Source organism: Lynx rufus, unplaced genomic scaffold (assembly GCF_022079265.1).
Source record: "Lynx rufus isolate CCGP_SWC_20201006 ecotype Redwood Valley unplaced genomic scaffold, mLynRuf1.p SCAF_9, whole genome shotgun sequence".
Lineage (NCBI taxonomy): Eukaryota > Metazoa > Chordata > Mammalia > Carnivora > Felidae > Lynx > Lynx rufus.
The window spans coordinates 74,560,375-74,575,578 of NW_025814897.1; the positions used below are offsets into that span (position 1 = coordinate 74,560,375).

The window sequence follows — 15,204 nt, forward strand, 5'->3', positions numbered from 1 at the left end:
TCTTCATGACTACCAGTGTCCTTCAATTGGGGTCCTGATTCAGCAAATGTGTAAATAATTACATTTATCTGTCACTGCCTATAGTGAATAAAAACTGATTACAGACTAATTTACAAAGTATCACTTCCACTTTGAGCTGAAAATTTTTGGAGACAATTAGTTACACCCATGGGGGGGGGGACGACCCCACCCCTTTAGTCCGTTTGCAAAATGTATCCAAACTCTTACCATTCGTGTTCTCACATCATAGGCCTGTTCCTAGTACCAAAAAGGTGCACTGTTTCTAAAATGAAATTGAGCTTTGCAAATGATAGGCAGCCAGCTCCACACGGGCTCTTCGGTGTCCTTGTCTGTCCACAGTTCTTGATGTTCCATAAGCTGGTCGGTCACCCTACTTTTTAATTAGTAAAGCTGTCTTCCTACAGAAGGTGGTTCATACCAGGTTACCCTGAATGTTTTTCCGGCTTTTTGCAAGTAACATTGGGACATTCTCTGGTTTCATAGGTTTTGAAAGGAAGAGTCTAAGTCTAAAGTCTAAGTCTAAAAGTCTAAGTTCTGCTTTTCTTTCTTTTTTTATTTCCACCACAGAAGAACTGTTTTTTCCTGACTTGGGTTTTCTTCTTCTTATGAGGGAAAATGAGTATAGACAGTGTCTCCATGGCCAGGTTTTCCTAGGAGTGTCCTTCATCCACTTGTCCTGAGGACACAGCTTGCACACAGTGAGAGGGAGAGCCCAGGATCAGCCCCGCAGTGTGCACTCCTTCTCACTCCAAGGACCTCCCCTCTTCCCTGCTAGAAACCTCTTGCTGAGGACAGCCCAGACGGTATCCATCTTACAGGGTTCACAGAGAGGCAAGAGGCAGTTAATCCTTTCTGGCTGATTATTAACATACAAATCCATAAGGTATGTACTTTCCAGAATTCATTTCTCATTTTACAAGAGTATTTCAGCTTATTTTGTATTTCTGAAAAGCAAAAGTGTTAACTCGGGTAACTTGTGCTTTGGAATTCAGAATGGCAAAACAAGAGGGCAACCACATTTCCCCTATGAAGACTGAGCTCTTGTTTTCCACATCCCTGGCCTCTTAATACCTAACTTTTCCAAAGATTCTCGTCGGTTTACCAACTACTGCACCACCTCTGGGCTCATTCCCCTAATTTTTCTTGCTGTTTTCCTGTCTGACCGCCTCTGTATTCACATCTTCCCCTACAGAGACCAGGATGACTTGAGCAACTTTCTCCCATTCACTAATTCATGTCTCCATCCATTCCTTCTTGCACCTTTGACCTCTCTTTCTACCACTCCTGCTTCCTGTGAGCAGCTCCCCTCAGCCCTGACTTCTTGCCCATCTCTCAGTCTCATGGGTAGGCTCTCTGCTGAGGCGGCCTCTCTCACATTCTGTCAGACCACCAGGCCTCCTAACTCCAAAGGCCTCACCTGCCAAACACAACCTGATCCAAATCCTCAATCCTTCTGACTCTTAAAGCTCTAGCCGCCTTTTATCATCTTGCCACAACGGCCAAAAATCCTCAGGACATCTTCAAAGGACTGAAACCATCAGATGGGAGTTCTCCCACTCTTCTCCCACTCTCCTTTGAAACAAGAATCCTCACCCCTTTAACTATGGAACTATGGTTTGACTCCTCACTGTTCAGAAGCACTACCTTCCCTTTTACAGGAAGACAACTTGTGTTCCTCTAGATCTTTCCAAAAGACCACATGCTTTTATGCTGTCATCTGTTCTTCCTCCTAATCTGATTAGTCTAAGCACAGTGACTTTTTTTCCACTCTGCTCTTGGCTAAGGAAAGGTCTGTTTATTCACCTCTCTTCCTAGCCCAGAGCCGTGGACAATCTTTGCAATGCTATTCTCTCTAGTTCTTTCCTCTGAGTTCAAGGCCAGTCTTATCCAGCATCACTCTAACCCATACACATACTCAAGGGGAGGTGATATTACTCCTCTAAGAAGATGAAAGCTGGTTCTTAGAAAGTGAAAACCTCTTGTTCTTTTTATGTACAGAGTGGAGATATACATACAGTATGTAAACAGATATATAGTATAATATACAGTATTAACAGTTCACAGGAGGGATGATTAAGGGAAAAAATGTCTAAAAAGGCTCCTGAGGAGGATAATGAAGAAAGAAAGGTTAACACTGCTGTAATCCATCTGTGTGATTCTTGCTTTTCTACCAGATATTTTTCCGGCCTTGTCACCATGTCCCAACCTCATCCCCCAAATTATGGTCTACATTTGTTACAACACTTAAATTATACTGATCACAACCTATGAAAGGCAAACTTCCTGAAGGTCTTGCACGTGCTCTACTTACTTCCCTGCTGGATGACTCTGCTTTTTTCCATAGCCAGCCCTACCTCTTTCACTAACAAACTCTCAAGTCATTCTAACTAACAAAAACAGTTTAATGTTCTTAAATATCAGATCCCATCTTCTACCATTAAATATGGTTAAGACTAACCCCCACTAGGTGCACCTGGGTGGCTCAGTCGGTTAAGCATCCAACTTCAGCTCAGGTCATGAACTTGTGGCTCATGGGTTCGAGCCCCGTGTTGGGCTCTGTGCTGACAGCTCAGAGACTGGATGGAGCCTGCTTCGGATTCTGTGTCTCCCTCTCTCTCTGTTCGTCCCCTACTTGCACTCTGTCTCTCTCGCTCTCAAAAATAAAGATTAAAAAGAAAAAAAGACTAACCTCCACTAATGATCTTCCCTCTATTCACCATAATTAATTTCCAATACTTCTTACTATATTTATCAGTTTAAGAACATACTTTGAACTTTAAAAATACCCCAGAGTACAAAAAAGAGAAAGGTATATTTTAAAAACTTCCTGAAACTAGAATTTCTTTTTTTTTTTTTTTTTTTTTTTAAATTTTTTTTTCAACGTTTATTTATTTTTGGGACAGAGAGAGACAGAGCATGAACGGGGGAGGGGCAGAGAGAGAGGGAGACACAGAATCGGAAACAGGCTCCAGGCTCTGAGCCATCAGCCCAGAGCCCGACGCGGGGCTCGAACTCACGGACCGCGAGATCGTGACCTGGCTGAAGTCGACGCGTAACCGACTGCGCCACCCAGGCGCCCCTAAAACTAGAATTTCAAGATGGGAAGGGCAGTGTAGATCTCTGGAAAAGGAGGCACGTGCTAACCTAAATCTGGGCTGGGCCACCACCCGTTACAAACCAGGAATTGGGGATTCCTATACTCTGGAGTTTCTGTTTTTGTTGCAATAGAGACTAGGTCAGAAACTCAGAGGTAGGTTGTTACAGAAACATGTTTATTCCACCCTGTATTAAGTTGTTTCAATAACTTATTTTTCAGATTTAACTGCAATTAGCATTTTTTCTAACCTTTTCAATTTGTTGTGAGAAACCAAAACCATAAATTGGTTTTCACCACCCTGGCAAAAATGGCAGATCAAAGCAAGTCAGAGAGATTGAATTCTGGCAGTATTTCCTGGTAAAATTTGGCTGTCCCACTAGGGATAGGAACAGTATCTTGAAAGAATTTGACTTCTGAAGGACTCAGCATTGAATTGTGGTAGCTGCTCAGCCAAAATTATTTGAGTAAATGGAAGCAGTGAGTGTTAAAATGTGCAGTGTGAAATATTTTACTCTACTGTTTGCTTTTCAACACCCCTTCCAACACATGTCCCTTCAAGGCGGTAGAGCGATGTGGCCAATCATATGTAGCACTTAGTGTTCCATTCATCTATGTAGAAGTTATCTGAAATAATAAAGGATTAAGGGTCTTATTTTGTAACTAGCCAGGGTTTTTCACACACAAACACATCAAATTTTCTTAAAATTATTACACTAAAATGGACCGACTTACACTGATGTGAAGTTTTAAAATTTCTTTTTAAAAATACACATTTAAATTCTGGAATTTATATTGTTTCTCTTATAAAATACACGAGAACAAATGTTACCACACAGCACCAAATAAGGCCATCCAAGTAAGTCTCTAGCTGAAGCCATGAGCACTCAAAATGGCAGCCAAGCTGAGGCAGCAGGTGCCTGCTTTCAATAAAGGTCACAGTTCACCCGAGGCGGGTGGAAATGCCAAGATTAGACCTCGTCCTTTCCTCTGCCACACACAGACCTTACATACACTATATTTAAACATTTAAATCCACCTACTTTCTAACAAGAAGAGAACTGTAATTAAGATCTGAAATATGAATGCCAAAGAAGAAAATCTATTAAAATTCAAAATTCGATGCACCTTGACACTTTAAGGGATTGTTTAAACAAATAAGAAAAGAGACTTGATGACAGATTCTCTTCTGCTTGATCACTTTTCAAACCAAAATTTTTTTCCTCAAATGTCTTAAGAGAAATTTTAATTTTCTTTGTACCTGCTCTAATAAGCCTTGGGTTAAACAGAGTTTGTGGCAAACGCCATGCATCAAGTCCCCACACAGTGACCTTTACCCATGCAGAGTCAGATTTCAGAAGTGCCCTTCTACAATTCCAGATTAGCAGCAATTGAAAAGGTAACAACGATTTTGAGAAACAGCTGTAAGTAAAACTTCATTTAAATGTCAGGTAGGATTCAATTATTGAACCTAATCCTTAGGAATTACAACATAATTAAAAAAAAATTTTTTTTTCTACTATTAGGAAACCAATATGCTACTCGACAGATCTGATAATTCAACAAATAATTTAGGCTAGTATCTTCAAAGTGCACTAGTATAGACTACTTGATTTAAAACTGTCTTTAAACACTTAATCAGTTTTATTTACCTCCTAACAGTACTTACTAAATGATCACCGTTTCCTGTAACTCAAAAAGATCATTTATATTAGAGAATCCAGGGCAATCCCAAAGTAAAGTACAAGATAACTAAACAGTAAACTTTAAACACATTCAATTTATTTAAAAACAAAAACAGTACATCCCCTTCTCTCTTTCTCCAACTGCTGCCCTCTGGCAACCACCCCTCTCCTGTTCCCTAGATCTGTGAGCCTGGCTGGCTTATCTATTGCTTGGCTTATTTATTTTTAAGATTTCACAAATAAGCAACATCATATAGGGGTGCCTGGGTGGCTCAGTCGGTTGAACATCTGACTTCGGCTCAGGTCATGATCTCACGGCTCGGGAGTTCCAGGCCTGCATTGGGCTCTATGCTGACAGCTCAGAGCCTGGAACCTGCTTCAGATTCTGTGTCTCCCTCTCTCTGTCTGCCCCTCTGCCACTCACTTTCTCTCTCTCAAAAATAAGTAAAAAACATTATAAGCAACATCATATGGTATTTGTCCTTCTCTGACTTATTTATAACTAAACACAGTAAACTTTTCTGAACTCTAACCAGCAAAAGTGAATCACCTGCACAGCGTTTTTACTTCAGGATGTTACTTACTCAGTCCCACACAATGGTCTTTGGTTTGGCATCTGTGCTACAGATCAAACTATGGAGCCTAAGCAATCCCAAACGGTGCTTTACCGGATCAAGCCCATTTGGATCACTCGATCAAGTCCCATTATTTCCTTTTATAATAAAAACATACAAAAATAGGTCAATCTCTGATATAGGAAGAACATTCAAATAACTATATGGATAAAGGCATTCTGATTCATGCTAGTAAGTGCACACCTGGCAAATTCATTAAGCTGCTTACAAAGGCTTTTATTTATAGTCTTTGAATATGTAAGCTTCTAATACTACTACCAGCCTCTGTGTGGGTTATGGAACTTTTCTTCCAAAGAAATCAGGGAACCTCAATTTATCTTTTTTTTAAAAAATATTTATTTTGGGAGAGAAAGAGTGTGAGCAAGCAGGGGAGGGGGAGGGGGAGGGGGAGAGAGAGAGAGAGAGAGAGAGAGAGAGAATGAGAATCCCAAGCAGGCTCCATGATGTTAGCACACAGTCTGACACGAGGAGCCATCTCACGAACCGTGAGATCATGACCTGAGCCGAAATCAGAGTCGGACGCTTAACCGACTGAGCCACCCAGGTGCACCTCAATTTATCTTTTAAACGCCGTCAGAGCATTACTCTTTATTTAAGCTCTAGAAAGTCTCTGTAACCACAGTCAGTAAGAAAAAAGTGGACTTAAGGAAAACCATCAGTTTACACTTCTCGAAAAAAAACACACACCGCAAAGAAAAGTTTACGTTAGTTTACATAAAAATTCAAGTTTTCAAAAGTAGAGGAAAGTAGGTATGAACCTCATTAAAGTAGAACACCAAAGCAGTAGCTACTACAAAAGGACACGGTGCTACCCAATCATTCGATGATCATAAAAACCGAGAGGCGTTACTAGCAGGCGTGAGCACAAAGGCCAGTTAATTTGAAGGACAGTAAAATTCCATCCTTAAAAAAGATGGGTCAGAATCAAAGTCATTCCTTAAGATTATTTTGTGAAAGAGAACAATTTAAAAACCTACAATGTTAGAAGTATCCTATGGAAATAACCCCAGGAAGCCAAATGAATCAGCTACTCCTACCCTTCATACACCAAAAAAAAAAAAAAAAAAAAAAAAAAAAAAGTTAAAATCCAGTATCAATTTAGATAAAGGCCTTTTTTTTAAAGCTTTCAAAATTTATTATTATTTTGGATTTCTGCAGCAGAAAAGATTTTAAACATTTAGCACAGCAAGCCCCTTGGCAAGCCCTCACTGACTGCCCACAAGGGAAGAAAATGCTACTTTACCCTGAAGACAAGGCAGGTCTTCCCAAAGGCAGTCTGTGAAAGACTGTGGAGGAGAGGTGCCCAAAGCCACACACAAGCGTGAACCAGTATGCCCACATTGAGCGGGGTGCCATATTCGGGAAGGTCAATTTTTGTGTGCTAAACTCATGAATCCAGGATGACGAGAGAGGGAAGACCAGTATTAGACAAGACAGTCAAGAAAACCTTGTCATGTTTACTAGTCTCAATCCTCAAAGGAATGTTACTCAATAGGAAGCTTATTTTCCTTAAGTTTTTTTTCTCTTTATTAAATATGGACCAACAACAAATGGAAAAATGTAGAAATAATTCTGCTGCAGCATTTACACGATTTTCTGCTAATATTAAAAAATATATGTAGTCTTAATGTTTGTTTATTTTGAGAGAGAGCGAGAGAATGAATGAATGAGCAGGGGAGGGGCAGAGAGAGGGAGCAAGAGAATCCCAAGCAGGCTTCGTGCTATCAGCACAAAGCCTGATGTGGGGCTCGAATTCACCAACCATGAGATAATGACCTGAGCGAAACCAAGAGTAGGACGCTTAACTGACTGAACCACCCAGGTGCCCCTCTGCTCCTAACATTTTAAAACAAGACTTAACAAACACAAAACCAGTTTCTGAAATGTCTTTTAACAGTACCCTACCAAACTAAATGTTTCTGATCCTTGTTTATGATTGAGTTTAGGAACAAAATCTTAAAAGGATATGATTAAATTCTGATGCTGAGATAATACAGCATTAAGGAAGATTTCCAAAAGAAATTCTAGAATAGGTAGGTATTGGCTTTAACTTTAGGGGTACCATTCATAATTTTCTAGTAAAGAATGGAGGCCAGATTGCCTCCTGTTGTGTCACACATAGCATATGATAACCCAATAATTAAGGACATACTTTTAGTTATTTTAGACAAAATTACACGGATTACATAAGACTGCGTAGGTGTGCTACTTTGGACCTTGCTAACGTATAATAGTTTGTCCAAAATTATTTCACATATAAGGGTATTCATATATTAAAGGCATCAGGGTGAATGTGATGAGTATCATCAATTGAATACTTAACATATTTTCCTAAGCATCTTGTTTAATAATAGCTCCAGCTATCATTTTCCCAAAAGATGACAAGAAACAAAAAATAACGGTGGAGATAAGCATTCTCCAATGTTGCTATTATTAAACTATAATAAACTAAAAATGATACTATATGTATGTTAAAGGGTCTAAAGTCTAGTATTCAGAATTGTAAATCAACTATAATCATCTACATAGCCTGCTGAAATAAATCAAACTCCAAAGAGAACTTTCACACTGCTGAGACTAGGATTGAGGGAGTGCCAAACTTTTAAGCCTCCGTGCATTGGACAGGGACAGAGTGGCTGGTGGGGGGGGGGGGGGGGGCTGGCGTGGGGTAGGGGGGAAGACACCACCTAATGCCTCACCTAGTGCTCCTACCCATCATTTTTTAGGGATCTTGTATGGGTCATTTGTCCTATATCCCACTTGGATATGTCCTATATACAGGATCTTGTATAATATCTATCTTATATACATGTATCTTATATCATGTATCAGTATCATGGACAGAGTCCAATCTTAACTCTGCCAGTAATAAATAAAATAAAAATAAAATCTTTGTGGTAAGTATCAATACGTATTACCATTTAGATTTTTTTAATCTTTTTTGATATGTAAACAGGTTTCTTCCTTCATTACCTACTGACTACCAAAGTATGTAACAAATTCAGTGTGATGTTAAGTAACTTTTCAACAGAGTCTAGACAACGGAAAGAGTCCTTGGGAACTATGGCTTTGAGGTTTTGTGGAAATTCGTTTTGTTTTGTAAATGTAAAATCCATTATAAAAATAAAGTTTGGTTAGCATACACTGAATAGCTACAGCTAAAACTATTAACAGTATTTGCATGTTCTGCTTTAAAAATAGTCCAAAGTTAAATCTGATTTGGGCCCTAACATACCCCTCTGTGAAATAGAAACTGAAGTCCTATGGCAATGGAACAATGTAAAGGAAATGCTGCGAAGTGCGACCAGTAAGTTAGGATATACCCAATGGCTTTATGCTACTAACTGATAAGATTTTAAAGGAGAAAAACTCTAAGCTAGCCTGCTGGGGAATTTGAAACATGGCTGTGAGATCTAACACATGCAATCATATCACAGGGGAGGGGGACACTGAAGCTAACAGGGCTGGTCAGAAATCACACGTAACTGACTCTCCAGCACTAGGATGGCCAAAGCTTATATTGGCCATTATTACGATCAGTTAACAACTCTACCAAAACATTCTGAAACGAGCCCTTGCAAAGTAGCTTAATGTTCTGTTAGGAATAGGAGTAAAGGTATCCAAGTGGGATATAGGACGAATGACAAGATAAACTTGTCCAGTCTCAAAAAGAAACTATGGAAAACAAAGTACACATCATGTGTGTCAAGGGAAAAAAGTTCCTAATACTTGAGATTTATGTAGTTCTTTGCGTTGGAAATACCAAAAGGAGTTGTACATATGAGGCTTGTTCTTTTTGTCGGCATCTTTTAAAATAGAGACATTATGTCATATACATAACTCAAAACTTTCCATTTGGAAAGTGGACATGGATTTCCATTTGAATACAGGAAAGGTTAACGACATACATCCTAAAGGCACATCTACCCCTTCATAGATGGATTCAAAGAACTCTTTCTCAAGGTGTGAATTATTACATGATTACTTTCAAGGATGAGAATCTTAACAACAGATCCAAAGTGTCCAAAGAACAGATTCTATTCAGGGTCAAGTCCTAGGCCAGAAGCACCTCATTTTGTTATTTTCTCTCCTCAAAGTTTCAAAACACTTAGGTAAATCAGAGTTGAGACAACTGTAACCACTCTCTGATAAAAGGACATCACTGATATGAAGTAAACCTAGAGACCCTGGCACAAAGCAAGTATGGCCGATAGTACATGCTCTGATAAACTTCATAAAGGAGCCAATTAGTCCACTGACTTTCTTCTCCAAAAGATGCTCATCTGTTTTCACATATATCCAGGCTAGGGAAATCTAAGCACTGTATCTGTTAATAGTTCAACACACGCAAACTTCATGAAAGAAAATATGTGACCCACAGCAAAGAGTGAAAAGAGTCAATCAGATTTATTTTTATGCCTGGATAGAAGGCTCATTTATATAATGATAGATCAACCACCTACTTCAAGTTCTGGATTATAGGACATTGACCATTAAGAGTTTTTCCTGCAACAAGGAAGAGTATTCTAATATTTCACATGGAAAAGTGAAATGCACTTTTCACAACAGGAGACTCTGACTTTCCTTATGGGAGAAATACAGTTTTGAAGAGTACTTACCAACAGTGGCCACTGGAGGCTGGGAAGGATACTGAGAACTCGCTGTGGCAGGATACTGACCACCAGGTGGGTAAGGACAGCCTGGGTAGCCACTAAAAAGAGAGCAAAAAACATTAAATGTTAATATGACAAAGATACTAGACTATCTTTAAGAATCCCATTCAGGAAGTTAAGTTTGACATGTTTTATCAGTTAATGACTTTTAGAGTTACAAGTGTCTTCTCAAGCAAAGTGGTATAGAAATTCCATTAATGACACTGGATTTACTCCTAAGTAAATGGTTAAAATACTCTTGCTTGGCCCTGGTTATTTGAGGGTCATCTTCACAGGAGCAGAAAGCAACTAGAGTATTTCTAAGGGCAGTTCAATGGTATCAGAACTGGAAGCAACAAATATATATATATTTGCCTGTGGTTCATTGATAAGCTTTGTGAATATCTGATCTGAAAATTCTCTTTAAAGTTTTAAAAATTTTCTTCTCACTCTATGGATAGTTTGTGTCACTCATGTATTCGTATCAGAGAAGGAACTTTCCTTAGAAGTATTCTCCTCCAATCTTTTATCCAACACTGTTTTATAAATATCATTAACAAATGATCATCTGACAAATGGTCATATTTTTCTACTCAACACTAAATACCATTTTGATGTCACTTCCAACTAATGGTCCTAAATTTGCATTCTGGAAAACCACTTGAATAGCAGGAGACTTCCAACATTTCCCCCTCTGTCTTGTCTTCTCTTCTTTGGGTGATCTTTTAAATTCCTTCAACCATTCTTCACAGGACATGATTTTTAGGTCTAATCACTCTCCTCTGAATGTTCACTAGTTTGCTAGCGTTTCACTTACGATGGAGAAGAAAAGTAAAACAAGATGACTACTAGCTACCTGTTAGTTTGATAACGAATTGTGATTAGTCACTAGATCTATGACATTTGCAATTCTGATCAATATGCCTTTACAAGTCCATTAAAATTACTGATTAAAAACAGCCAGTTCAAGAGCAAGAGCTCTGAGTTTGGAGTCAGTAATCCCCTTTCAGTGTAGTGGCTCAAAGATTCTACCAGCTCACACTTTGTAACTTGTCCCCAAGAAAAACATTTTGTACAGTGTGTTCAAGATTCAGTGTAATCACAATACCATCTATCAGTATAAAAAACAAAATCAAAGAAGAAAAAAATGAAGCATTTATGTTCTTAGCAGATACATGCCAAAGGCTACTGAATGGTACTTTTATTTCTAGTCTTTAGTAGCCCTGCTACCATGGTGCAAGGAAATGGTGCCAATCTTACATTTCTTAATCTACAGTTTTGAAAACTGGGATAGCAGTGCCTGGGTGGGTGGCTCAGTCAGTTAAGTGACTCTTGATTTCAGCTCGGGTCGTGATCTCATCGTTTGTGAGGTGGAGCCTGGCATCGGGCTCTGTGCTGACAGCATGGAGCCTGCTTGGGATTCATTCTTTCTCTTTCTCTTTCTCTTTCTTTCTCTTTCTCTTTCTCTTTCTCTTTCTCTTTCTCTCTCTCTCTCTCTCTCTCTCCTCCCCACCTCCCTGCTCACATGCATGGGTGCTGTCTCTTTCTTAAAATAAATAAATGAATAAACATTAAAAAAAAAACTGGGATAAATATGTTTTCTTCCGGGGTTACTCCCATTTTGCACCTTTTTAAAGACAATCTGTGATTACTGCTGAATTTTTCAGTAACTTGGTATAAAACTTTTCTAGGTCTACAGGTATTAGCTTCCAAGAATTCCTTTGTCCCTTAGTTTGTTCCATTTTTTTTCTTCATGGTTATTCTCTATGTTCAGGGTTAATAATTTTTCTTGAGTAAAGAATTAGTTGAATAGTACTATTTTCTATTAAACTTTTTTTCTATTTGCCTTAGGCAGCAAATCTTTTCCAAACTTTTAAAGAGCCTTTTTTAAACTAAGTATTTAAAAAGAATTTTCCAACACTCTAATGTTCCTCTCTCTTGACATACTCCTTCAAATTTTACTTTTTATTATATTTAAGGCACTGTTTCTAAGTGCTTGTGTAGGTGCTAAGATATGAATCCATTTCTTCCTCAGTCCTGATTGGATCAAGGAAACAACAAATGCTAAGTAAAAATTCAAGAGATGTAGAATGGAAAATCACTATCAGAGATCAGGGAAGGTTTCAGGACATCTGTAACATCTATGAAGGTTGTACCTTTATTCTCTTTAATTCCTTTACTCATAACCCTATATTCTCCAGCCACACTACATACATTGTTTCCCTATTCTTTCCTGGGATTTGGGGGAGCTATCACACTTTTGCTTACATAAAATGAGTGGGTTGGACTTAAGAATTGGTAAGTATCCCCTAAGTTGTAAAATGTTGTAACTTTTTGCTGCTCTTTGCTTTGGTATTCAGAAATACCAAATTTCCTTTTTTTTTTTTTTTAAATGTTTTTTATTTTGAGAGCAGGCAGAGGGCAGAGACAGAGAATCCCAAGCAGGCTCTGTGCTGTCTGTGCACAGCCTGACGTGTGGCTTGATCTCATGAACTATGAGATCGTGACCTGAGATGAAAACAAGAGTTGGATATGTAACCAACTGAGCCACCCAGGCGCCCCTGAATCTCCTTCTGTAAGGTCATCCTCATGAATCAGTTCTCTCATTTATGAAGCTATTGCTGAGCTCCCACTTCTGAAGCAGATGTGAAGTTCTATTTATCGCAGCACTTACCATTTTCTGTCTTTTCTGATACCAGGAACTGGTTCCTAATATCTTATTACATGCTTGCTAGTACACATACCCAAACTGGAACAACTATTCTTGACATACCTTTTAGGTGCCTTGTATACATGCTGCAGGTGCTAAATTAAACTTTCAAAGGATCTTAAGATTTGGAAGAGAACTTAGAGATCATCTAGTCCAACTTTCTATAGCAAGAATAAAGACTCATATTCACTGTTTTAAGATAAAGATTCTTCTTGAGTCACTGATTTATTAATTCTCCTTTAGGACAAAGGGAGAAGAGAAAGAGGTTCTGAAGTTCTTCGGCCAAAACCTTTTATATACAGAAAGAAACAGATGGCAATTTGAATATAGTTACCCTTAATGACTCATTAGCATATTATTTATATTTTGAGATTAAAAGTTACATTTCAAAGGAAAAAACCCATCAAATTTCTGAAAAATAGCTGTCTCAAAAAGGAACTTCTTGGGTGTCTGGGTGGCACAGTTGGTTAAGATTCAGCTTTTGATTTCAGCTCAGGTCATGATCTCACAGTTGCTGACCTAGAGCCCTGCATTGGGCTCTGTGCTGGGGCAGCACAGAGCCTGCTTGAGATTCTCTCTTCCTCTCTCAAAAATAAACAAACATTAAAAAAAAAAAAAACAACTTAAAAAAGGACTTCTTTTTTAATTTTTTTTTTTTTCAACGTTTATTTATTTTTGGGACAGAGAGAGACAGAGCATGAACGGGGGAGGGGCAGAGAGAGAGGGAGACACAGAATCAGAAACAGGCTCCAGGCTCTGAGCCATCAGCCCAGAGCCCGACGCGGGGCTCGAACTCACGGACCGCGAGATCGTGACCTGGCTGAAGTCGGACGCCCAACCGACTGCGCCACCCAGGCGCCCCAAAAAAGGACTTCTTACAAATAACCTCACAAAAGACACTTTTATAGTTACCTGAGTAAGATTTACAGTTTTGTAATATTTTCCACCTTCATTTTTATCTATGAGTTTCTTTGAAATGGCTTTATTGTTCAGAAGCCCACTTTCTTACTATACTTCCAACAACCATTTCCTCAGGTCCAAAGTTCTTTCTTATTAGCAACTATTAATTGTAAAGCCTTGTAATTTCAAGGCTTCAGACAAGAAGATCCAATTTCTAGAAGTAAATTGGAAAATTAAAGGCCTCAAGAAATCTAAAACTTATAGCCTGTTTATATATCACAATCATAGGAATCGTTATTGCCCCTGACAGATGTTCATCTAGTCTCTGTTTACATCTCTAATGTAACAGAATGCTTACTATCTTATAAAGCAAGTCTCTGAAATTAAGAAAGACCCAGAAATAAATGAGACTGCTAAATTTCACTTATAAAATCCTGTGTATTTTATATGTACATACATCATATATATGTAGCCAGGAAAGCTCGCTACATTTATCTGTGAGGGTTATATGAAGCTAAAGAGTTAAGCAGGGTTAAAAATTTCTTGTTAATAAAGTGGCTAGAAATCTCATCTGGGCACCAGTATATGCCAGTCTTGCATTTTAAGTCAGCCCAAAGACCACCTTTGGAATGTATTCCTAGATACCACTGAAACAAGTACACATGTGAACCATGGGTTAATAATTATTTCTCATTGATTTTCTAGTGTGTCTTACTCATAAGACTGATGTATTAATTTAACTTACCTGAGTTATGTTATCATCAAATGGAAAATAAAGGTTGGTAGTACATGTAGTCTATGAATTAAATAAATAAATGCCTGGGGACAAGACTGACCCCATCATGTAAACCATTAATTCATTCCCTGTAATTTACAAAAAAGGGAAGGTTTTTTTTTTAATAGGGTATTAAAGTATTTTTTTCCTTAGTTGAATTCATTAGAATTAGTATTCCATTAACCTTTCAGCTATCTACACTAAATATATAAAGTTCTTAAAAGGGAAGTAGCAAGCAAGGATTTCAAGGTCCAAAGCCAATCAAGATCATTATCATTATCCCACGCCTTCCTTCTATGTAAACAGATTGGAGCTGCACTTATTTAGAATTGAAAAAAATCCTGACCTATATACATACCATAACATTTCACCAATAAACCATTTTACCTTCCATTAAACTGAAACTAAGTCTACTTTGATGCCCTATGCTAGCACCCATTATTTTGATTCTAGAACTAACAGAATTTCTAATATAATTATTCAAAAGATTAATTTTTCATTACCTGGGGTTGGGAGGATATCCAGATGGATATGCAGAGATTCCACTTGGCATGCCTGGTATATAGGAAGCTAAAAATAATTTTTGACATTTTAAAATAATTTGCATAGTCCTGGATACATAGGCTATCAAATAAGACATACATCACTGTCAAACCACTGCAAAATTTCACACAGGTAAAGAATCCAAATCTCAGCACCAAAACAAAACACTCCATCCATATTAGTTCCTTA

The 15,204-nt window shown here is 38.3% G+C and overlaps 1 protein-coding gene across 1 annotated transcript in view; it reads right to left on the minus strand.

The window, feature by feature from the left end:
* The window catches only part of TSG101 (tumor susceptibility 101), a 38,807-nt gene that overhangs the window by 3,342 nt on the left and 20,261 nt on the right, over positions 1 to 15,204 (minus strand). Inside the window, exons 6-7 of the mRNA XM_047072234.1 lie at positions 14,976 to 15,042; positions 10,055 to 10,146 (exon numbers count right to left, since the gene is read on the minus strand). Of these exons, the coding sequence (XP_046928190.1) occupies positions 10,055 to 10,146; positions 14,976 to 15,042 (159 nt within the window). The remainder of the gene's footprint in view (positions 1 to 10,054; positions 10,147 to 14,975; positions 15,043 to 15,204) is intronic.